Source organism: Ahaetulla prasina, chromosome 10, assembly GCF_028640845.1.
Source record: "Ahaetulla prasina isolate Xishuangbanna chromosome 10, ASM2864084v1, whole genome shotgun sequence".
Taxonomy (NCBI): domain Eukaryota; kingdom Metazoa; phylum Chordata; class Lepidosauria; order Squamata; family Colubridae; genus Ahaetulla; species Ahaetulla prasina.
The window spans coordinates 31,889,461-31,913,592 of record NC_080548.1 but is presented as its reverse complement, the minus strand read 5'-3'; the positions used below and the strand labels follow the sequence as shown (position 1 = coordinate 31,913,592).

At 47.6% G+C, this 24,132-nt stretch overlaps 2 protein-coding genes across 3 annotated transcripts; one reads left to right on the top strand and one right to left on the bottom strand.

Annotated features, from left to right (window-relative positions):
* The first annotated feature begins 1,946 nt into the window (after positions 1 to 1,946).
* Positions 1,947 to 16,694, top strand: LOC131204163 (golgin subfamily A member 6-like protein 22). 2 transcript variants are annotated; one of them, XM_058195068.1, is made up of 6 exons: positions 1,947 to 2,460; positions 8,190 to 8,236; positions 8,502 to 8,595; positions 10,348 to 10,416; positions 11,635 to 12,716; positions 13,550 to 16,694. In XM_058195068.1, the coding sequence occupies exons 1-6, from the start codon at positions 2,214 to 2,216 to the stop codon at positions 13,631 to 13,633; spliced, it is 1,623 nt and encodes a 540-aa protein (XP_058051051.1). In that variant the 5' UTR covers positions 1,947 to 2,213; the 3' UTR covers positions 13,634 to 16,694. The 2 variants fall into 2 exon arrangements, with proteins under 2 accessions (XP_058051051.1, XP_058051049.1); XM_058195066.1 differs by having other exon boundaries at positions 11,635 to 16,694.
* Positions 16,695 to 16,717: 23 nt separating this feature from the next.
* Positions 16,718 to 23,778, bottom strand: NFKBIB (NFKB inhibitor beta). Its single transcript, XM_058195075.1, has 6 exons — positions 23,215 to 23,778; positions 22,376 to 22,481; positions 21,480 to 21,708; positions 20,268 to 20,356; positions 18,957 to 19,190; positions 16,718 to 18,526 (listed from the first exon to the last, which is right to left on the bottom strand). The coding sequence occupies exons 1-6, from the start codon at positions 23,574 to 23,576 to the stop codon at positions 18,488 to 18,490; spliced, it is 1,059 nt and encodes a 352-aa protein (XP_058051058.1). The 5' UTR covers positions 23,577 to 23,778; the 3' UTR covers positions 16,718 to 18,487.
* Positions 23,779 to 24,132: the final 354 nt, after the last annotated feature.

The window sequence follows — 24,132 nt, the reverse complement described above, 5'->3', positions numbered from 1 at the left end:
GCTGGGCACATTAGTTCACCTAAGACGGGGGTCAGTAACCTGTGGCTCTGGAGCCGCATGTGGCCCTTTCACCCCTCTGCTGTGGCTCCCTGTCACTCAAAATATGCATCACAACCGCCAATGTGCGGCACCCTCTGGCATGCAATTTATTGAGCTTTTCGACCTCTGGTAGGCCAACCGTGGATAAATCCAAGAGAAGAAAAGTTTCAGAAGAAAACAGAACATTTAAGTTGAACTACATATGCTAGTTTTGTGGCCGCTCAAGAAATAGTCAGGCACGGGAAGGGTTTTGTGGCTCCCATTGTTTTGTTTTCTGTGGGAAACGGGTCCAAATGGCCCTTTGAGTGTTTAAGGTGCAGACCCCTGACATAAGGGCCTCTGTGGCTCAGGCTGCTAATGCAGTCTGTTATTAACAGCAGCTGCTTGCAATTACTGCAGGTTCTAGTCCCACCAGGCCCAAGGTTGACTCAGCCTTCCATCCTTTATAAGGTAGGTAAAATGAGGACCCAGATTGTTGGGGGCAATAAGTTGACTTTGCATATAATATACAAATGGATGAAGACTTGCTAACATAGTGTAAGCCACCCTGAGTCTTCGGATAAGGGCGGGATATAAATGTAAATTTTTTAAAAAAGGTACTTTTGCCTCTGGGCTGTGCTTTGGGAGTAAAACAACTTTATGGGAGGGGAAACTGGGAGACCAGTTTGGTCTAGTTGTTAAGGTAGCAGGCTAGAAACTAGGAGATGGCGAGTTCTAGTCCTGCCTTGGCTGGCTCAGTGGGTCAATCACCAGGAGGCTGAGTTCTAGTGCTCTCTTAAGACATCAAAGCCAGTTGGGTGACTGGGCCGATCACCAGGAGATGGTGAGTTCTAGTCCTGCCTGAGGCATGAAAGCTGGTTGGGTGACTTTGGGCCAATCCGACTCAGCCCAACCTACCTCACAGGGTGATTGTGGGAAATAGGAGGAATGAGTATTGGGTATGTGCACCGCCTTGAGTTATTTATAAAAATAAAAGCAGGATAAGAATAGGATGCAGAGATCTCGTGAAAAGGTTCTTATGTCATTCAAGGAAATGGGAAGTGAGTTTGTTTTTAATTGCACCTGCCCTTCAAGAGCCTTCCACGCTGAGTTTCCGTTTTGACCGTCCCTGCCCTGTAATCGCCAGTGGCTGTTCTATGCTTGGCCGTATGATTCTCTATGGGAAAATAGAACATGGGCATTCTTAAAAAAATATATATGTGCAACCAAGTTCATTTGTACCTAATGTCGTAACCAATTTCTCAGATGATGAAAATGTATCTCCCAGTTGTGTCACCCAACGCCAAGTCGTGTTACGTCAATCCCAAATTTCCATAGAGTTGCTGAATGATTGTCACGTTGGGTGGGTCCTTCTGGGTGCTAATTGAGGGTGGCAATGCCTCCTTGAATTTCATGAAGGAGTGTCCAAGTTTGGTGACTTTAAAACTTGTGGACTTCAACTCCCAGAATTCTCCAGAATGGCTGGCTGGGGAATTCTGGGAATTGAAGTTCATCCATCTTAACGTTGCCAAGGTTGGACATCTGTGATTTAAGAGTCAGCAACGAAAAACGGGGTGATTTAGTTTCTGGTTCTAAATCAGGGGCGTCCCAACTTGGCAACTTTTAAGACTTAAGGATTTCGACTCCCAGAATTCCCCAACCAGCCATGCTCTTCCCCTGTGCTGGCTGGGGAATTCTGGGAACTGAAGTCCATAAGTCTTAAAAGTTGCCAGGTTGGGACACTGCTGTTTTAGTGCAACTAACCTATTTCAATGTGGTGCGCTTAAGATGCACTTTGTAAGCTCGGGATGCCTTTAATTCTGAAAATGTTTTCCCCCCCTCCCCCCGTTTCATGACCCCTCCCCCCATGGTTCAAACCCTTCCTCCTCCCCTCCCTCACACTTCTAGGGTTGCATAAAATGATTCCCCTCCCCTCTTTCCAGCCGGAGGTATCAAACCTGCTTGGTAGGCAATGCGAAATCATGCAGGAATTCTCTAACCCACTGGAAAGGGGTGTGTGTGTTTGATTGATTTATTTAAAAAAAGGGGGGGTCTCATTAGCACCCGTATAAAGAGACTCTCCCCCCCAGCCTTCTGTTTAGGAGCAGGTGACATCACTTCCTTCCCGGCCTCCTCCTTAGCATTCCCCCCGCCCCTTTCTCCAAAGTCTACGATGCGTCTCTATTCAGTTCCACATGCAAAGAGAAGTCCTTCAGGCTCCCCCATCCAAGGACGTTGGCCGGGTGTCCGCAAGAGCTCCCTTTGCGTGGGGTTCCCCCCACCCTACCCCACCCACTCCCTCTTTTACTCCTTTCTGGGATCTCCTTGCCTTCTCCCACCCAAACCCACCGCCCCAAAGAGGGGCGAGAGAGGCAGCTTCGCTGAGGATTTGCACCATGGTTTATCTGGAAGCGTCGCTTCTGCTCTTTTTCCTCTGCCAAGGTAAGTCCCGTGCGTGGTTTGTTTCCATCCCTTCCTTTCCCCGGCCTCCAGCCAGCCCCGTCGGCTCTCCATACCCCGAGAAAGACGCGAGTGGAACGACCCTTCCAAAGTTTTTTTTTTTTTAATGTCTTTTGATCGTGCTCCGTTAAGCACTTAAGCAGCCACTGGCGGGGTTTCTTCTTGAACTTCAAATGCAGATCCGGCCAAGGAGCTCGATGGTAACAGTAACAGAGTTGGAAGGGACCTTGGAGGTCATCTAGTCCAACCCCCGGCTCACGCAGGAGACCTACACGAGGGATTCCGAACCGCCGACCTTTCTGATCGACAAACTCAGTCTCCGGACGTAGAATCTGGGTTTTGTAACCGTGCTCCCGAGGGTCTTTCCTGCTGGTTCCCCCCCCACACACACACACTTCTACCTCCCCAGGAAAGGCATGATTTTTGCCTGAAAGTAGCAAAACGGGGGGAAAGGTGCTTTTCACAACGGATGGCCCCTTCCTCCTTTGGAGAGCTCAAATGTTCTTTCTCCTTGAAGGAAAAGAATCTGACTTGCGAATGTATTCTAGCGAAATAAAAGAGTGGGATGGGACCTTGGAGGTCTTCTAGTCCAACCCCCTGCTCAAGCAGGAGACCCTATGCCGTTTTCAGACCAATGGTTGTCCAATTTCTCTTTAAAAAAAACCTTCTGTTGAGAGTTAAAATGTGCCTTATTTCAGTTTTCTTTCTCCATCTGTTACCTTCCCACTCTGGGACTGTAAGCCTTAGAATCGTATAGCTGGGAGTGACCGTCGAGGTCTTCTAGTCCAGCCCCCTTGCCAAGACAAGCCTTCTCTTTACCTGCCCAGATACTGCTGGGGCCAATAGGAGTTTAAGTCCGCTCTACTTAAAACAGCAGGATATTGGAGACCGCTGGCCCCGATCGTTTGCTTCTTTCGAAACCAACCTAGTAATCCTGCATAGCTTTGAAACTGGGAGTTGATTATCATACCTATCAGCTTCTTTTAAACCTTTTTGCCGGAGTGACCCTCAAACCTCTCTCAACCTCCTCCATGAACGCGGCTCGCTCTTCCCCATTTAAAAAAAAAATGCTTTCCATTTTTTTTTCAAACTCACCCCTCCCCGGTTCCTTTTGTTTCCTCCTCTTTCGATGGCTCTTTCCCCAAAATCGGCCTCCTTTCTAAAACGCCACGCGGAGTATATGACACAAGACACAAGCTGTTACCTTGCTGGTCGGGTTGATTTATTTTTATTTATTTATTGCCCCTGTTCCGCTAAATAAAGCAGCTATTGCTTTGGATTCGGGGTTCGTCCCGATGAAGGCAGAGAGTCATAACTGAGCCAGCGCTGCGCCAGTCTTGGTCTTCGGAACTTGGACGGGATTCCAACTCGGAATTTCAGCACCCTGGAGAGCGGCGCTTTTTGGTCCGAAGGAGGCTGAAACTTCAAATCCTGGGTTCTCCATCCACCCCCACAATCCAGGCATTTTTTTTTTTTAAAAAAGCACATTCGGCCCTTCTCTTTTCCGTTCCTGAAATACTTGGATGGTGTGAATGGGCTCACTGCCTGGGTTTTGGCAACAGACTAGCTGCATTTTGTAGTTTGAAAGTTGGCCAACAGGCTTGATGGATTTCTTGGGCAATGCAGTGTATCGGCTAGTTGTAATGGGAGACAAGTCGGTGTGTGATGTACAGAGTTATTGGTGTGCACCCACGGTTCTTTAATAACTGCCATCCCATCCTGGTTATAAAGTGGGGGGGTGGTTTTGAGGCTAAATCAGAATTTCTAGGGAGCAGGATTCATGTCTAAATAAAACAATTGGGTAATTGTTCCTTTCTGTCTTTAGTTTTTAGGAGCTGCTACGGTCTAAAAGGAAAGCCTTTTGCTAAATAATTTCAGCTAGCATATCATAATCAGTGGAAAAGATGACCTAGTTTTATAGTTCCCTATTGGTGGTATTTAAATCATAAGGGAAATTAATTTGCATTTTCAGCCCCCCCCCCATGCTTCTAGTGTGCCCTTCCAAAAATGGTTGTGCTGCCCCCAATATTGCTTTTTAATTTAAAAAAATAAGGTAATTCATAAATAAATGATTTCATAGCAGAGGCTGATTGCCCAGTTTCTGTCTTCTCTATCCTTGTTTTAAATCTGTTGTCAACCTTGGCGACTTTAAGATGGGTAGACCTCGGCTCCCAAAATTCCCTAGCTAGCATGCCTGGACTTCAGTTCCCAGAATTCCCCAGCTAGCATGCCTGGATTTCAGCTCCCCAGAATTCCCCAACTAGTATGCCTGGACTTCAGTTCCCAGAATTCCACAGCTAAAAATGCCTGGATTTCAGTTCCCATAATTCCCTAGACTGCCTGCTTTAAGCTGTGTAGATTCCAATTCCCAGAATTCTTCAACGAAAGTGGGCAACTGGGGAATTCTGGGAGTTGAAGTTCATCCTTCTTAAAGTCACCCAGTTTGAGAAACCTAGCTCTAAATCACGGACTTGAAGATGGAGAGAACTAATGGAATTAATTGACCTCACATCTAGTCTTGCATCCATCATTTTTTGACTGCTACTCGGCTAAGCCAATTTCTTTCATTGTACTGAACAACCGACCAGAATCAAACAAAGTTTAACAGAAAAATATGGTTTTTACCAACCACCGTGTTCTGCCTGTGATTTGTTTACCAGCTGAAATGAGCTGAAAATTAGCTCCTGGCTTGAAGGCCATCATATCATCCACAAAATTTGGGGTGTCCAAATCTGCAACCACCCTGCCTCCACCTCACTCAAAAAGTCTATATTGGAGGGTTCAACCCTAGCAAGTTTAAGACCTGTGGACTTCAACTCCCAGAATTCCAAAGCCAAAAATCCTGGAGACAATCCTGGCTGGGGTATTCTGGGAGTTGAAGTCCTCCAGGCTTAAAGTTGCCAAGGTTGGAGACCCCTGTCCAAAATGAAGGCGGGCATTCCCCCCCAAAATAAATAAAATTCCAAACTCATACAAACCAGTAAAGAGCAGGAACTAGCAAAACAACATGTTTAGAAGGGACCAGAATTAATTGGGGGGGGGGTAGATGGGGAGGGAGGGAGAGGGAACTGCTTCCTTCCAGTTTTCCATGTTTTCTCTTCATTCTGGGTTATTTTATTATTTTTTTTGGAATTGTTGTTGTGCAGTCTCCAGCATTATGTAAGTCTTATGTAAGTGAGACTGGCACACCTGAAAAACTCAAGTCCTTTTCTCTATCTTCCTAAGATCTCTGTGTGTGGGGGGGGGGTGTAAGCCCCTCAGAGATTATTAACCCCATAATGACAGGCTTCTTTGCAGTAGCCCTCCCTGCTTTTAGTTATCAATGGTCCTTTTTACAGAATTACAGAACAAGAGACTTAGAAGGGATCTTGGAGGTTATCTAGTCCAACCCCCTGTGACTTTATTTTAAAAACTAACAATGGGTCTGGCAAAGAGGACATCAAGAGGGTCTGGGAAGAGTTATTTAACATTGGATCGTAAGCTGGCCAGAGTCACGGGACAGCGTGAGAGAGGCAGTGCAGTCGATTTAAGAAGTAAATAATAAAATTTAAACATATTCACTGTTATTCCGACCCGAGAGCAGCTTTGCCTGCCCCCTGCCGATATTTGCTTGAATAGCATGCAGCTCGGTGTCCCCAAATAAAACATGAATGGAGAGATACAAATAAGGAAGATTTCATCCAGGGAAGTCCAAGCTTGGCAACTTTTAAGACCTCTGCACTGCAACTCCCAGAATTCCTCAGCCTGCCTGCGGAATAGCATGGCTGGCTGGGGAATTCTGAGAGCTTTTAATTCCACGGGTCTTCATTCTTCTGAAAACAACAAAATACCTTATCCCACCAGACGTGAAATCCTAGGCTTAGAAAACTTGGAACTCTGTCGCCTTCGACAAGACCTAAGTTTAACTCATAGAATCATCTATTGTAATGTTGTTCCTGTTAAAGACTACTTCAACTTTAATTGCAACAATACAAGAGCAACCAATAGATTTAAACTTAATGTCAACCGCTTTAATCTAGATTGCAGAAAATATGACTTCTGTAAGAGAATCATCAGTGCTTGGAATACTTTACCTGACTCTGTGGTCTCTTCTCATAATCCTAAAAGCTTTAACCAAAAACTCTCTACTATTGACCTCACCCCATTCCTAAGAGGACCATAAGGGGCGTGCATAAGCGCACAAACGTGCCTACCGTTCCTGTCCTATTGTTTTTCTTTTCTTCTTCCTATATATGTGTGTGTGTGTGTGTGTGTGTGTGTGTGTGTGTGTGTGTGTGTGTGTAGGTCTTTGGTAATTCAGGTTTTCTCCCGCGTAAAATTGGAAGTGTCTTGGCGACGTTTCGACGAAGTCTCATTCATCATCTTCAGGCTTCAGCTTCGTGCTTCTGGGAGCAATGTGTGATTGCAGCTGTTTCTTCCTTTTTAACTGCTAGTGGGGGTTTGAACTGATTGGGTGGGAGCTTGGCTGTGCTCTGATTGGATGGGGGTTTTTTTGTGCTCTGATTGGCTGGGGGTGTGTCCTCTTTGGGTGGGGGCTTGGTTGTGCTCAGATTAGTCTGAGCTGCAGGGGGATTTGAGCTGGTGAGCTGCATAGCTGTTGTTTGGCTTCGTGTTCGTGGTGGTGCTACATCTTCATAGTGGGTGTCAGTCTGCTGCATGTATGGATTGGAGGGGTTTGAAATGGCTAATGTTGCAGCTGCGGTCTGGCTTCTGGTCCTTGGTCGTGCTTCATGATCAGTGTGGGTTTGGGTCTGCTTTCTGGGTGGATGTGTGGTGGTGACATCTTGTGTGGACCTCGTGATTGTGGGTCTGGTGTCATTCCTCGTGTTAGGGACACGTTTGTCAATAAGGGCGGGTTTCCCAAAGCTCAAATCCCCCTGCAGCTCAGACTAATCTGAGCACAACCAAGCCCCCACCCAAAGAGGACACACCCCCAGCCAATCAGAGCACAAAAAAACCCCCATCCAATCAGAGCACAGCCAAGCTCCCACCCAATCAGTTCAAACCCCCACTAGCAATTAAAAAGGAAGAAACAGCTGCAGTCACACATTGCTCCCAGAAGCACGAAGCTGAAGCCTGAAGATGACGAATGAGACTTCCTCGAAACGTCGCCAAGACACTTCAAATTTTACGCGGGAGAAAACCCGAATAACCAAAGACCTACATATATATATATATATATGCTTATTCCTCCTAATATCTACTCTTATATATGTTTATACACTATATAATCTTTTCTGTATGATACTTGTATATATTGTTGTGACAAAATAAATAAAATAAAATAAAATAAATAAAAGTTGCCAAGGTTGAACGACCCTGGTTTAATCAGTCTCATTTCTTCTGGCCTGTTTAGCCTAGGAAGGGAGATCAGAAAATAAAAGGAGAAGGGAAGGCAAGGAAGGGGAAAGGGGAGCAGGTGGCGGGGGAAGGGAAGAAGAAAAGGGGGTTGGACTAGAAGACCTCCAAGGTCCCTTCCGACTCTTGTTATTCTGTTCTTTTATCCGCATCAACTAAATTAGAAAGCGCCAAGTCCCACCTCTGCTCTTTTATTCCCATGTCATAGAAAGGAAAGTCGGATTAATATTAGACCGGTCATAAGTGCAAAGCCTAGCAAGCTAACCAAGCACCGTAGTCTTGCTGCTGAAATTTAGGCTTGTTTGAATATTTGGCAAGCTATAATAACGCTTTCTCTTTCTCCCCCCCTCCAGCATTTTCGATGCCCGTACCTACTCAGCTGTCCAAGGACGATGAAACGGTAAAGGAAAGGGAAAGGGAGGGAGAGCGAAGACTATACAGGTTGTCCTCAACTTACGACCGCAACTGAGCCCAAAATTTGTGTCGTTATAAATGAGACCCTCGTCGTGACTTTTGCCCCGTTTTACGACTTTTCTTGCCACGTCGCTTAAAGTGGTTGAATGAGCAACAGGATTGTTCAGTGAATCTGGCTTCCCCGTCAGAAAGAGATCCTCAAAATAACTTCCACCCCTAACTTCCTGTCGTCTTCTGATTTTTCTGGCCAGGTGGTTAAATGCATCTCGGAAATCTTAGCAGACGCCCTGTCCAGATCCAGCCCAATGCCGGTGACCAGCAACTGCATGAAGATCTTGAGGGAGGGTAAGCGGGGATTTGGGCTCTTCCACCTCCTCCTCCTCCTCCTCCTGTCCACAAATGTCACTTCCTTCCAGCACTGATAATGTTACTTAGCTGGGTAGTAAAATGTCTGCCAGAAAACCACCAAGCTCAGAGAGCTCCAAGGACCGCATAGTCCTCCTCCTCCTTCCCCCACTCCCTTCCAATGCTGATGATGTTACCTAGCTGGGTCATGAAATGTCTGCAAGAAAACCACCAAGTTCAAAAAGCACTGAGTTCCCCCCCCCTCCTCTCTAAACCCCAGGGAGGCTCACAGGACACCCTCCCTATTTTCTTGGGTGGTAAAGGAGACGCGGGGGGGGGGACAATTCTAGTTTCAGACTTACAAGATTCCCTAGCATTAGAGAAGAGCCGTGGTGGCGCAGTGGTTAGAATACAGGCTAATTCTGCCAACTGCCAGGGGTTCAGTTCTGACCGGCTCAAGATTGACTCAGCCTTCCATCCTTCCGAGGTCGGTAAAATTCCACCCAGATTGTTGGAGGCACGATTCTGATTCTGTAAACCGCTTAGAGAGGGCTGTAAAGCACTGTAAAGCAGGGTTGAAATGCTCCCGGTTTGGACCGGATCGCCTGATCCAGTAGCCATGGTGGCGGGTGGTTCGGAGAACCGGTAGCAAAAATCCCTGCTCTCCCCGCCCATTCCCAGCTGAGCCGCGCGATCGTCAGAGGTTTTTGGTTTTTTTTAACTTATAAAAGCATTTTTTCTTCGGCCGAAAAAATGCTTTTAAAAGTAAAAAAAAAAGCCTCTGATGACCGCGCAGCTCAGCTGAGATCGTCAGAGGCTTTTAAAAGCATTTTTTTCTACCTTCTCTTCGGCCAAAGAGGTTGTAAAAAAATGTTTTAAAAGTTTTTTTTTTTAAAGTTGGCCACGCCCACCCAGTCACATTACACACACCCCAAGCCACGCCCAGAGAACCGGTAGTAACAAATTTTACATTTCACCCCTGCTGTAAAGCAGTATATAAGTCTAAGGGCTATGGCTATTACAGTGAAGTAGGATTCGCTCGTCTGGGTGTGATGCCTGCCTGGTTTATCCCACGAGGCATCAATCTTGCACGTCTAAGGGCGATGCGATCTCTTAGCTGACTGTCCTCTTGGCAGCATCTCTTTGTCCCGTCTCCCAAGCTCTTTCGCACGTTTTTTTATTATTTTTTTATTTATTATTTAAATTTTTATACCGCCCTTCTCCCGAAGGACTCAGGGCGGTTCACAGCCAGATAAAAATATACAATAATATTACAATATAAATACAATTAAAATACAATTTAAAAACTTATTCAATTGGCCGAGATTAAAATTTAGGATAAATAATAAAAAACCCTATTAAAAAACCCATAAATTTAAAACTAACCCAGTCCAGCGCAGATGAATAAGTGAGTTTTAAGCTCGCGACGAAAGGTTCGGAGGTCCGGAAGTTGACGGAGTCCTGGGGGGAGTTCGTTCCAGAGGGCGGGAGCCCCCACAGAGAAGGTCCTTCCCCTGGGCGTCGCCAGACGACACTGTCGCGCCGACGGCACCCTGAGGAGTCCCTCTCTGTGAGAGCGCACGGGTCGGTGAGAGGTATTCGGTAGCAGCAGGCGGTCCCGTAAATAGCCCGGCCCTATGCCATGGAGCGCTCCCTTACCCTCAACACTGCACCCTGCCAGTGGCTTGCATTGTGTGCAAGCAACACCTGCATGGGTTCCTCTGGGAGTCTTTAACACGAGCTCCATTTCAGACGACAGAGTCCTGACGATGCTCCATCATCGGCATCTGCTGACGGAGTTGGAGGAACTCGCCCATCAAGGTAAGCAATTCCATTCCCGAGTTCGGTTCTTTGCTAGGTGGAGATGGAGGGTAAGGGGGATAGATGCTTGAATAGGTTGTAAAAAAAAATGCTTTTAAAAGTCAAAAAAAAAAAAGGCTCCGACGATCACAGCTGTGACACGCGATTGTTAGAGCCTTTTTTTTTAAGGGGGTGGGGGGAGTCCATTTTTGCTCAGCCTGCTGGGCAAAAAACGGGGGTGGGGGGGTTCGTTTTTGAGAGAGAGAGAGAGAAAGAAAGGAGGGAGGGAGGGAGGGAAGGAAGGAAGGAAGGAAGGAAGGAAGGAAGGAAGGAAGGAAGGAAAAAGGAGAGGAAGGGAGGACTACAAACTGGCACTAGACACAGCTTCAGAGGATAATCCAGGGCTGGAAGGGACCTGGAGATCATCTAGTCCAACCCTGCTCCAGCAGGACATTTGTCAGTGAGTTTCTGTCTTTTGATCCCCCAGTCACATCATCATCATCATTATTATTATTATTATTATTATTATTATTATTATTATTATTATTATTATTATTCATACTTTTATACCGCCCTATCTCCCTAAGGACTCAGGGCGGTTTACAGCCATATAAAAAACATAAATATATACAGAGTAAAACATTAATTTAAAAAACTTATTATATAGGCCGAATATTTAAAATAGAGATATAAATAATAAAACCCCATTTAAAACCAGATTTAAAATTTAAACATTTAAAAATTTAAAATTCTAGTCCAGTCCTGCGCAGATAAATAGATGTGTCTTAAGCTCGCGGCGGAAGGTTCGAAGGTCAGGAAGTTGGCGGAGTCCTGGGGAAAGTTCCTTCCAAAGGGTGGGAGCCCCCACAGAGAAGGCCCTTCCCCTGGGTGTCGCCAGTCGGCACTGCCTGGCTGACGGCACCCTGAGGAGTCCCTCTCTGTGAGAGCGCACGGGTCGGTGAGAGGCATTCGGTAGCAGCAGGCGGTCCCGTAAGTAGCCCGGCCCTATGCCATGGTTACATAGCCACGCCCACCCAGTCACATGAACCCCGCCCACCAAGCCACACCCACAGAACCGGTAGGAAAGACATTTAGATTTCACCACTGAATTAGATAACACTGTGAGAATTACAGAATTCAGAATCAGCAGAATGACAGCACGAGTGAAAGAATTGTGGGGTTTTTTTTTTACTTTTAACGTTGACTTTTTCTTTGTCAATGTCTTCCATTCGTTTCCAGAAAATACAAAGCATCTCCTGGCCCAGGAAACGGACCACAGTTCTCGGGACGGAAAGCAACAAGGAGAACTCAAGAAGCGGGAAGAGCCTGCCCAACAGAAGGAAGCTGCCCCTGAGAAGAGGGAAGAGCACGCTGGTGAAACGAAAGAAGAGGAGAAGAAGGACGAGGAGGAGAAGAAGAAGGAAGAGGAGAAGAAGAAGGAAGAGGAGAAGAAGGATGAGGAGGAGAAGAAGGACGAGGAGAAGGAAGAGGAGAAGAAGGTGGAGGAGAAGAAGAAGAAGGAAGAGGAGAAGAAAGTGGAGAAGAAGAAGGAAGAGGAGAAGAAGGACGAGGAGGACAAGAAGAAGAAGGAAGAGGAGGAGAAGAAGAAGAAGGAAGAGGAGAAGGAGGAGGTGACGAAGAAGGGTGAAAAAACTGAAGACCCAAAGGAGAAAACTGAGGTCTCTCAAGAGGAAGAACTTCGAGATGCTTTGAAAGAACAGGAGGAAGAGGAGGAGGAGGAGGGAGATATAAAGAAGAGGACCTCCTCAGAGACGTGGCACTCCAAGGAATATTTTGGCCACGTCAAGAGAAGAGGTTCTAGGCCGCCCAAAATCAGAAAGGGAGACGAAGAAGGCCAGGAGAGGCCGGAAATGGGCAAGAGACACTTTAGGATGGATGAGGAAGAGAGGGATGGCGCCTCAGAAGAAGAGAAGAAGAAATACCATCCTGGAGGACACAGCGATGATGAGAAGTGGGAGGGAGAAGAGAGGAGATCTGCCGTGGCCAAGAGGGTGGCGGAGAAGGCCAGCGACGAGGAGACTGCGCAGTTTGAAGAGGAAGAACAAGCGAAGGGTCTTAAAAGCTCCAAGTCCAAGGCCCACCTCCATAAAGGGTTGAAGACACGGCAGGAAGAAGCAGAGGAAGAGGAGGAGGAGGAGAACCACAACAAGGCGAGACACGGCCACCACCATCCATCGGTTGACTTGGACCTCAAGATGAGGTATTGGAAGGATCAGGTGGATCTGAGGGGCAGACACCACACTCCTGAGGAGGAAGAGGAAGAGGAGGAGGAGGAAGGAAAGCACTCCAGGAAGAGGAAGGTTGGTATCAAGGCAGAGTCACTTTGGGTACCCGTCAGCTGGTTTGATTTAAAAAAAAAAAAAAAAAAGAGGCTTCAAATAAGTTTTGATGGCTTCTGCTTTCAAAAAATAAAAAATAAAAGGAAAGAGAAAGGAAAATAAAACAGAAAAATAAAAGGAGCTGGGAAGATCCAGGAGGAAGTGAAGATTTAGGTGCCTAAAAACTGTTTTCTCCTAAATATGGATACTTTAGGATAGGGGTCTCCAACCTTGGTGATTTTAAAACTTAAAATCACACCCATCTTAAAGTTCAATGTCATGATAGCCAGGGAATTCTGGGAGTTGAAGTCCACCCATCTTAAAGTTCAATAGCTTACTGGCTGGGGAATTCTGGGAGTTGAAGTCCAGAAGTTGTAAAATCCCCAAGGTTGCTCTCCCCTGCTTTAGGAGCCAATGGTCAGAGCTCTTTTGTCCTCCTCACCACGATTGATTCGCTTCGTAACTGCGGCCAAAAGGCTCACAAACTCGGCCGCGTCTCACTGAACAACTCCTTCGCTTAACGATGGAAATCCCGGTCCCAATTCTGGTCGTACATTTGAGGACTACCTCCACCCTGACATAGTCTTCTCCATAGGTTGTTTACCAGGGCCCTTTGCCCTCTAAAAACATCTTTCCTCAATTTGGGAATGTCAGGGGAGCCTTAGAAGTTCTCAGCTAAACAGTCTGGGGAATTGTGGGAGTTGAAGTCCAGGCATCGGAGGACGGAGACGACAGTACAAATGCGAGATAAGTTCCTCTTTGGGCTTTTTTTTAACCAATTCTTTTTTTTACCTCGCGTGTTGCTTTTCTCTTAGGCTCCGGAGGTGGACAAACTGGAAGAGATCGAGCGGGAGTTGAAGTGGGCTGCTGACAAGCTAGGAGAACTGAAGAAGGGCTAAATCCTGCGGCCGACTCAGGAGCTGGGGAGGGTAGGAGAAATCCCAGCTATCAAGTAGCCTTCTATCAGCCCCCCCCCCACCCCCACTTTCTCTCTTGACCCTTGTATTCAGCTTGGCTTTAGACTGTTAAACTAAGTTTTCCCGTGCTTACAATGATAATAAAGAAGAGAATATTTGTAGCTCAGGGTTGTTGGAATCCCGAGCCATCTCTGACCTTGGTGGTTTTCTTGAAGATGTTTTGTGACCAAACTAGGGAACATGATCAGCGCTAGAAAGAGTGGGGTATGTGGAGAGGAGGAAAAGGAGGAGGAGGAGGCGGAGAACTGTGGGGGTCCGTGGGGGTCTTCTGTGCTTCTGGTGGACGTTTCATTACCCAGCGAAGTAACATCTTCAGGACTAGAAGGGAATGGGGTTTGCTCTCTGTTTCTATTCAAGTGGTTTGGCCTGTCCGCGTTGGTGGTTTCTTGTGAGATCCTTGGTGCTCTTTGAGCGTGGAGGTTTTCTTGCAGATGTTTCAGGACCCAGCTAAGTAACATCAACAGTGCTAGAAGGAGGGGGGTGTTTTGCTCCCTTGATATTTCCTTGATAAGGCTAAAGGAATTTGGTGGGAGGAACTACCAACTCAGACAATTAACTACAGTCTAACAACCAAAGTAAATAACAAAGGTAAGGGACGCAGCGGTTCAGTCGTTAAGACGCTGAGCTTGTTGATCGAAAGGTCGGCAGTTCAGCGGTTCGAATCCCTAGTGCTGCCGTGTAACGGGGTGAGCTCCCATTATTTGTCCCAGCTTCTGCCAACCTAGCAGTTCGAAAGCACGTAAAAAAATGCAAGTGGAAAAATAGGGACCATTTTGGTGGGAAGGTAACAGCGTTCCGTGGCATTGAGTCATGCCGGCCACATGACCACGGAGACGTCTTCGGACAGCGCTGGCTCTTTGGCTTTGAAACGGAGATGAGCAGCGCCCCCTAGAGTCGGGAATGACTAGCACATACATGCGAGGGGAACCTTTACCTTTAATAACCAAAGAATGACCAAAAACACTCCCACCAACACCGAAGCCACTTGTATATAAACAGACAGCAAACACCATTCCCTTCTAGAGCTGATGACACTATCTAGTTGGGTCATGAAACGTCTGGAAGAAAACCAGACCACAGTCTTCCTCCTCCTCCTCCTCTCCACACTCCCTTTTCATACTGATGTTACCTAGTTGGGTCATGAAACGACCATAAGAAAGCAACCAAGTTCAGAGAGCGTCAAGGACCGCAACAAATATCCGCCTGACTTGCCTTTCGTCACAAAACAAGGCGTCCCTTTTACTTCCCAGGTAAAGAGCTCAATCTGGCTACAGGAGACTGTTTTCCCACTCACCACCGTCCTCAGATCTCTGCTTGCTACTGCCAGGATAGCTTTGATCGCCTCCTAAAAGCTTAGTGCTACCCGTGTATTTTATTATGTATTTTCGATTACAAACACTTTAAATGGCTGGCAGACAAGTTTGCACTGCAATTTTTTTCTACGTCGCAATTCCAGGGATAGTCAAACGGGAACAAGGCTGTCTTTTCTGTGTCTTGCATCGAGATAAAAATATATATATATTAGTTTAATCCGGGTTTTTCACTTTTTGGCAACTGGAAGATGGGTGGGATTTTAACTCCCAGAATTCCCCAGCCAGCATGAATTGAAGTCCACCCATTTTCAAGTTGCCACGGGTGAAGAAGAAAAAAAAAAGCAACAACTATCAGGGGCTCCCATAATCTTAAATTTCCACTCGTAATAGGGGTGACCTGTGGCACCTCAGTATTTTGCTGTTGTAAGCTTGCCTTTTTCCTAACTGCTGCAGTCGTTCTGCTGCACCGTTGCATCAAATGTATTTTGAATCTGCACACACTGCAAATAAAAATAATTGCCTAAGACAAGGTTTGCTGTGCCTGTGTGTGAGCTGGTGGTGTCTCCAAGACAGCTGTTCCATTGTGCTCCGGCATCCGGTGAATTCACCTCTCTTCCTCCAGCTTATTTTGGTGGATCGAGTTGCTTTTGGCTTCCATTTTACACACACACATTAAGAGGGACGTGTCCCTGCCTCCAGTTAGAAGAGCTAGTTTGGTCTAGTGGTGAAGGCGGCAGGTTAGAAAGTGGGAGACGGGGAGTTGTAGTCCTGCCTTAAGCGTGAAAGCTGGCTTGGTGACTTTGGGCCGATCACCAGGAGACTGAGTTCTAGTCCCGCTTTAGGCATCAAAGCCAGCTGGGCGACTTTGAGCCAATCACCAGGAGACTGGGAGTTCTAGTCCCTCCTTAGGCGTGAAAGCTGGCTGGTAACTTTGAGCCAATCACCAGGAGACGGTGAATTCTAGTCTGGCCTTAAATATAAAAGACAGCTGGATGACTGGGCCAATAACCAGATGGTGACTTCTAGTCCCGCCTTAGGCATGAAAGCCAGCTGGGTGACTTTGGACCACTCACCGTCTCTTAGCCCAACCAACCTCACAGGGTTGTTGTGAGTAAAACTCACCAGGTTCAAGGTCAACTCAGCCTCCCATCCTTCCAAGGTGGGTCAAATGAGGACCCAGATTGTTGGGGGCAAGATGCCGACTGCTTAGAGAGGATTGTAAAGTGCTATTGCTATTTTCAGATCCAAAGCAGAATAAGTTGCCAGTCTGGGTTGGTCTCAGACCTCTTCTTTAATGACACCCTCCTTGGAGACTAAGATGTAAAATTTTCCTTGTACATTTCTGTCCATTCAAGGGGCGTTCAACGCAATTATGGGAGGGATTGCTGCTGGATTGCCAGATTTTCGATAGCTGAGGTGCATTTGCTTTTTATTTATTTATCCCCTCTTTTTTATTTTTACAACTAAGACAGCGAGCATATCAACACACCTTCCTCTTTAATTCGAACTGCCAAATTGCAGGCAGCCGGCAGGCAGCAGAAGTAGCCTGCAGTACTGCACTCTAACCACTGCGCCACGGTGGGATGGGGTGTGTGTGTTGATTTGTGGGTTCTCCCATCCGAGTCTGATGCCGCTGAACTTTCAGGCAGGGGTTGCTGGCGCCAGCAGCAATGAAAAGGAAGACAAAAACACACCATATCCGTAAGATTTAATCTGTCTGCTCGGGAAGACCTACAGAATACAATCAAGGGAGAGAGGCAGGAAGAGGAAAAAAAGCAGAGAGAGAGAGAGAAAGAGACCGACCGAACCGAGTCATAAATGCAAATTTATACAGGTCACAGGAAACCACACTGGAACCACAAAACACTGAGCCTCCATTGAAAGGGGGAGAAGAAACACGGCAAGGCGGAGCAGAGTTCAAAGGCCTGGCAAACGCACAATTCTTTCCTCTTTGCTGCAGACGTACTCTCTATTTTAAAGAGACACCCCGGGGGCATTTCACTCCAGAGACAGCCCATAGGAGGGGAGTGGGGAACCTCCAGCCCCACCCACCCCCAATTGTTATTAAATACCAGTTCCAAGCAGGTTCCGGGTTCCAATTCTGTCTTCTTCCATAGAATCCTAGCTGCAGTTAGACCTACCCTAACCATCTCAAATTTGCACTGACATCTTTTCCTTCGCAGCGATGTCGTCCGCTGTCACCTTTTGGGGACGAGCCATTTTTAGGGGCTTGTCAGATACTGGGGAGAGACGAGACTTCAGTCCACGCTTCCCAGGTTGTTCCCAAGACTTAGAAATAAAGCCGGCATGGGAAGAGAGGCAAGATTGGCCAAAAGGATTTATTTGCCTTGTAATTTAGAGGGCAGTTTTTCAGGACTCGTTTCTAACTGTCCAGCAAGGGCTGGTCCGAGCAATAATTAAGCCGCCCTTCCAGACAAGGTGAGTTAAGACCATCCCTTCATCAGGGCCTGACATAATTACTGCTAGTCCAAACGGGGTATACATTCCACTTTTTTTTAACAATCCCCGGATAGGGAAAGAAAGACCAAAAGTTCTTCTTCCTAAATTCTGTCCTTCTTTAGGAAGAGATCTACCCACCTCCAACTAAACAACCCCCAACTGCTATGAGACCCCCAAAGGTTGTGTTTTGCTAAGCCCCCTGATAAAAATTGGTCCAAATATTTAGGATTACACTCGCCCACGATCTCATGCCGGGTCAGGTGACAGTGAGTTGAAAAGAGATTAATCTCTACGTAGGCACAAAAGGGCGACGTCTGACCTCCTTGAATGCTGTTGAACCTTATTTTGTGGGACCCAAGCGCAAATGACCAATCTGAGCAGATTCCTGTATTATAGGCACCAGCAATGAAGTGGCTAATTGAACTCTTCACCTGTGGATCTGGTTGTTTGCGCCGGGCAGTTCTCCAACTCTCCGACTGCGAGAGGTGGGGGAGCCCATCCAAGTTCCCCCGACCCTCCAGCTCTCCAGAACAAAATCCACAGACCTGGACCCACATTAAGAAGGGAAACCCTGAATCTGACCATGAGCATTCCCAGGAAAGGTGGGGTGCGTGTGTGTGCTCCAGAAAGAGATGAGACAAGATGAGACCTTTTCACAACTAGGCTCTGCTCGGGACACACGCCAGCCACTTGCTAATAACAAAGGAAACCCAAACCTACTGATTCTGAAACGTCAAGGCAGGCAAGAGCGAGACATCAGAGACAAGACATCCATTTCTGAAGCAGGACAAAATAACGGAGGGTACACATCGGAATGGGGCCACTGGGGAAGAGGCCTCCGGGCCAGGTGAGGCTGCTTCCCCTTTCGTCCCGGCCTTTATAAATAAGTTTCACATCTAGCTCACAGTGAAGATGCAATTGCTACAGAGATCATAGCCAGCTGCCACCATGGGGTACTTTCAGTGGAGTCCTGTGTGGGGTAAAAGGGCTCCCAGGCTCCCTTCTAGTGGCCACAATTGATCACGATGTCGTCATATTCTTCCTAAGGAAAGAAAGAAAGACGGGCTAAAAGAGTTGGATGCCTGCAGGATAAAAGAGCCCGAGGGAGGGGTCAAAGGCAGCATCAGTCTCGAGTCCCCTTGCGCCCATGAGAGACCTAAGTCCAGCCCACCTTGAATTCTGTTGATTCTCCTCTACCACCAATTTGCTTTGACTGTTAGTAGTTCGGATTCTTGTAGAGTGTTAGCATGCAATCCTTCCTTCCTTCCTTCCTTCCTTCCTTCCTCCATCCCTCCCTCTTTTCTTTCTTCCCTCTTCCTCCATCTGACTCCTTGCTTCCTTTCTCCCATCCTGACCCCTTCCTCCTTTTGTCTGACTTCTTCCTTCCTTCCTACCTTCCCTTCCCTTCCCCCTACCATAGAGTGCCAAGTGGCCCGTTTCACAGCTTACCTCTCTCTTGCAATTGCACTCACCTCGCTGTTACTGTCCACACTTTCCTCGGAATCCCAATCTGGCTCCTCGGAGCCAAATTCCCGTAACAGCTGTGGGATTTTTTGGTCAGGCCGGTGCACGGCGCTGTACATGGGTGTGTAGCCCACATACATGCGTGCCTCTGTGTCAGCTCCTGCACGCAAGAGGTATTCCACCATTTCAGGGCTCTGGGACTCCACCGCCAGGTGGAGGGGACTCCGGCCACAACTTAGCTCCTGCAGAAGGGAGGAGGGGGAGAAAGGCACGGCACCATCAGCTGAGCTGGGCACTCTGTATACTAAGCAAAATCAAGGCAGGATTGTTTTGACTTTCTTTCTCACCCGTTCTTCTACCTCTAGATTTTGTCTTTTGTCCAGGCCCCTCCCAGCCTGACATCCCTTCACTGAGGCAGGAGCTTCAGGAGAATCACTAGATTGCAACATGATCTCCTTGACAAGAGACTGGAATTCTCGCATTTGCACAAACACGCGTTACAAACAGGCCTTGCACAATCGGCGGGACTAGTTAAAATGGGGTGTTGGCGGCATTTGTGGGTCAGTTGTGGGCAGGCCTCGTTTAGCCTGTGGGGTAGGTCAGGCTGTCATGTTAAACCTGGAATGTGGTTGATGTCACACCAAGACAACAACTGCTTATTGACGGCTCAGTTGAAGGTGTCATGAGAATCCCACTTGGATGCTCCAGTTACTAGAAGTGGGAAATATTCAGGCAACGAATTAGTGCCATGTGCTCAAAATGAGTCTCAAGCTCTCGTGGTTGAGAAATAGTTTCGCAACAACAATGTAGCAGGAGAAGAGGTAGAAGCTGGGGGCGGCATTAAAAGAGGAATCCGCCTAGAATCCCAACGCAGGCACTAAATCCACTTGTGGCTACGTAGGGATTCTAGTCTAATCCCTCTTTCAACACTGCCCCCAGCTTCTGCCAACTCCTTCCCCTACTCGACTGCCCACCTCCTCACCCAACATCCATGGCAGTGATCAAAACTGATATGTTTAATGGGGCAGTCCTCAACTTATAACTAGTTGCTTAGCGACCGTTCAAAGTTACGACAGACGCCAAAAGATACTTATGACTTGGCCCTCACATTTTGATGGCCAGCCCACTCCCCAGTGTCACATAACCACATTTCAGGTGTTGGGCAACTGGCCTGTGTTTATGGCCATTGGCGGCATCCGGCTCTCCCACCTATTTGAATTTACAGCTTTTTTCAACCTACCAATGAGGATCGCTTCCTTTAAAATCAAAATGAAATTGATTTTGTTTTTTTTGAGAGTTCACAAGCTTGGAAAACTAACCTGCTTGTTGAGATCAGATCCTGCAGAGATTAGAAGGCTGACCATGTCCAAATCTTTCCGTAGGATGGCCACATGCAGGGGGATGTAACCTGGCGGAGGGTGTTTGAGAAAGAAACAAAAACAGCAAAAACAACAACAATTTTATGAGGTCAACCTGGGCTACGGGATGGAAAAACAAGATGTCCTTTCCTTTGACCCACAAACCTTAACCCGCCACACTGGAATTCAAAAGAAAACCTTTGTACAAAATAAACAACATTTGTTCCAATTCAGTTCAGATCCCTCTGCCAGAATTTGGGTAATCTATGCAAATTTGGCAAGGAAGTAAATTTTTAACCACAGGGAGCCCTAGAAGTAAACTTTGAAAAGGAGAGCAAAAAATCATAGTTTACGAGGGAGGGGAAAAAAAGGAAGAGACATATATTTTGTTAACCCTAAGACGACTTCTTGTAACAGACCACAACAGGACATAATTTTATGGGTCATTCATATGGTGAGTTTTTAAAATAAGTCACTGTTCTGATGTTTTATATTTTGATACACATTTTACAGGCTGTTTTTGTGAATTTTATGCATTCATGCTGCATTGTGTTACACCACAGAGATAGTCCTCGACTTGCGACCATAATTGGGCGCAAAATTTTCTGTTGCTAAGTGAGACACTCGTTAAGGGAGCTTTGTCTCATTTTACGACCTTTCTTGCCACGGTTATTACGTGAACCACTGCAGTTATTAAGTTAGCGACACGGCTGTTAAGTGAATCTGGCTTCCCCGTTGATTTTGATTGTCAGAAGGTCACAAAAGGGGATTACGTGACCCCAGGACATAGTGATGGTCATAAATACGAATCATTTGCCAGGCATTTGAATTTTTACCATGGGACTACGTAGATGCCCCAATGGTCGTAAGTGTAGAAAGCCGTCGTAAGTCCCTTTTTTCAGTGCCGTTGAACTCTGAACGGTCACTAAATGAACTGCTGTAAGTCGAGGACTACTTGTACAAAATAAACAAACAACAGGACACGAGGTTACAAGCCCACCCGCTTAGCAACATACAGCTAAATTTATATTTGTATGAATTTAGAAGGCGCGCTAGCAATCTTCTGAACTTCCCCAGCCATGAGGACTAGAAACTTGTGATCACAGCTCGCTCTCTCCGTTTATAAAAGACTTCAAGGAGGAGGGTTCTACCCATTTCACGGACGTCACTTACCATCGTAATTGGTACAATCCAGTTGGGCCTGGAAACGGTTGCCCCGACCGGGCCTTTGGATGGTGAGCGGTGCCAGAAGCTGTTCGGCGCAATCCCGCCATCCCTCTCGGCATGCCAAGTGCAGGGCCGTGTGGCCTCCTTTCTCTTGGATGTCCAGCCCGGCTCCCGCCAACACGAGTTTGCCCACAAAGCTGGATGCCCCGAGGATAACGGCGATGTGAAGTGCAGTCTAAAGGAAAAGAGAAGGAAAGGTGAAACTTTTCGTCGGAGAGATTCGATGGCTTTTAAAACTAACCAGTTTTGCAGAGCATGGTCCTCGACTTATGACCGGAATTGGAATTTCCATCACTGATGGGAGTCATTCAGTACAGGGAGTCCTCAACGTACAACAGTTTTTAGGAACCGTTCAAAGTTGCAACAGCACTGCAAAAAGTGACTCATGGCCGTTTATCACACTTAGCTTTGGTGTTCTCTTACAACAAGGGTATCCAATCTTGGCACCTTGGAAGACTTGTGGACTTCAACTCCCAGAATTCCCCAGCCAGAATTTCTGGGAATTGAAGTCCACAAGATTTTTAATTTTATGCTGGCTGGGGAATTCTGGGAGTTGAAGTCCACAAAGTCTTCAAGTTGCTAAGATTGGACACCCTTGTTGTAAGAGAACACCAAAACTATTATTTGTTTAGCAGGATTGTTGACACCAGGCCTAAAACGCATCCGATCCACTCAAAATCTCCAAGCCTCATTCTTTTATTGTACTCGGCTTTTGCCCTTTTAAAATTTAACCAGCGTAAATTCTGTTCTCAGGTCTGTCCCAACAGTCTTCCTAGTCTCACTTGTAAATTTTGAGACAGCCAGGACAGCTGGAGCGAAGCAAAGTGCCCCCACGGTCTCACCTGGCCAAGGTCATTCTGAATATCCAGGTAATCTGTTCCATGGGTGTATTGCAGAATAGAATCCAGGAAAGCTTCGTGTTCATGGATCACCGCCAGGTGAAGAGCCCTGGAATGAGAGGAAAGAGCAAACGTGGTTAAAAAAAGGCTGAACTCACTGTTGGGAAAACTTTTCTACAGTATAGCTCTCGACTTACAACCATTTGTTTAATGACTGATCAGAGTTACAACCAGACTGAAAAAAGTGACTTAAGGCCCAATTTTCACACTGACCGTTGCAACATTGCCCACGGTCCCGTGATCAGACACTTAGCAACCAATTCATATTTACAACCACCACAGGATCCCAACGTCACATGATCCCCTTTTTGCGATCCCCTGACCAGCAAAGCCAACGGGGGAAGCCGGCTTCAACCACTGCAGGAGATTCTCGGGAGAAAGGTCGTAAAAAAGGGCGGGGGGAGCAAAACTCGCTCAGCAACCCAAATTTGGGGCTCGATGGTGGTCGTAAGCCGAGAATTACCTCGTACAGGTAGTTAAATCCCTCAACTTAGCACCGCCATTGAGACTGGAATTTACGGTTGTTAAAAGTTGTGCTGGTCCTTTAGCGCAGGGGTCTCCAACCTTGGCCACTTTAAGACTTGTGGACTTCAACTCCCAGCAAAGCTGGCTGAGGAACTCTGGGAGTTGAAGTCCACAAGTCTTAAAGTGGCCAAGGTTGGAGACCCCTGCTTTAGCAGGTCATCCATCAGGTGAGGTGCCCCGACTTTCAATTTCACCTGTGCCCCCTCCTCCCCCAGGGACCCCCCAGTTCAGGCCCCCTCAGAGCCCGGGCTACCTACGTGTCTCCATCCTCAGTGACGAAGCCCAGGACGTGGCGCAGCCAAGCCTCGGGGCCCACCTGGCTCTGGAGGTGGACGCCCCCCACCCCTTCCACCAGGTCGCCCACCCCCTCGTCGCCCCCCAAGGCCGAGTCCAGGCGCCCCTCCTCCTCCGATTTCTGGGGGGCGGTGGGGTCAGAGGTCACTGGGAAGCCCCCAGGGCCCCCCTCAGCGTCTCCAGGGCCCTCCAGGCCTCCATCCTCCCGGAGCTGGACCAGCTGCCCTTCGCTGAGCGAGCCCAGGCCGCTGTCGCACCACTCCTCGCCCCCAGCCTCGGCCTTCTTCGGCTCTCTGGGGCCGCCCTGGCCCTGCACGAAGGCCATGGCTCGGGACGGGCCTACAGAGGAACCTCCGCTACGGGCAGCGGTGCCATCGCGGAGGCCGGGCCCAGAAGCCCCCCCCCCGAGGGCCGACGAAACTCAAGCGGGCGGCCCGGCCGAGGATGCCATGAAGGGGAATTTCCGAGGCCTGGGGATTCCCCGGCCAAGCGCTCTTATCGGGCGAAGAGAGGCATGCCGGGAGTTGTAGTGACGCTACTTGTCGTCATTCCCCCCCCTCCTCCTCCCTCCGCGCCTGCGCTTTAGAAAAAAAAGACGGAGGCGCCATATTTTTCTCCCTCGAGGTATGATGGGAAGTGGAGTCCTGAGAAGTGAGGGCGTTTGAGTAGCATTGCCGTCTTTTTTCAGGATTCGGTGTTTCCCTTCAGAACTTCGAACTTTTTAACGTCACTTTTCGTTTACATTCGCCTTCGTCAATTTTTGGGCTTTGGGAATTGGGAATTTGGAAATACGACTTACACTTCATCAACGTTGAACCCCCACTGCCGGCGCAAAGCCTGAAGGGAAACGTGTTTATTTGTAATTTCTCTTTCCCCGCCCC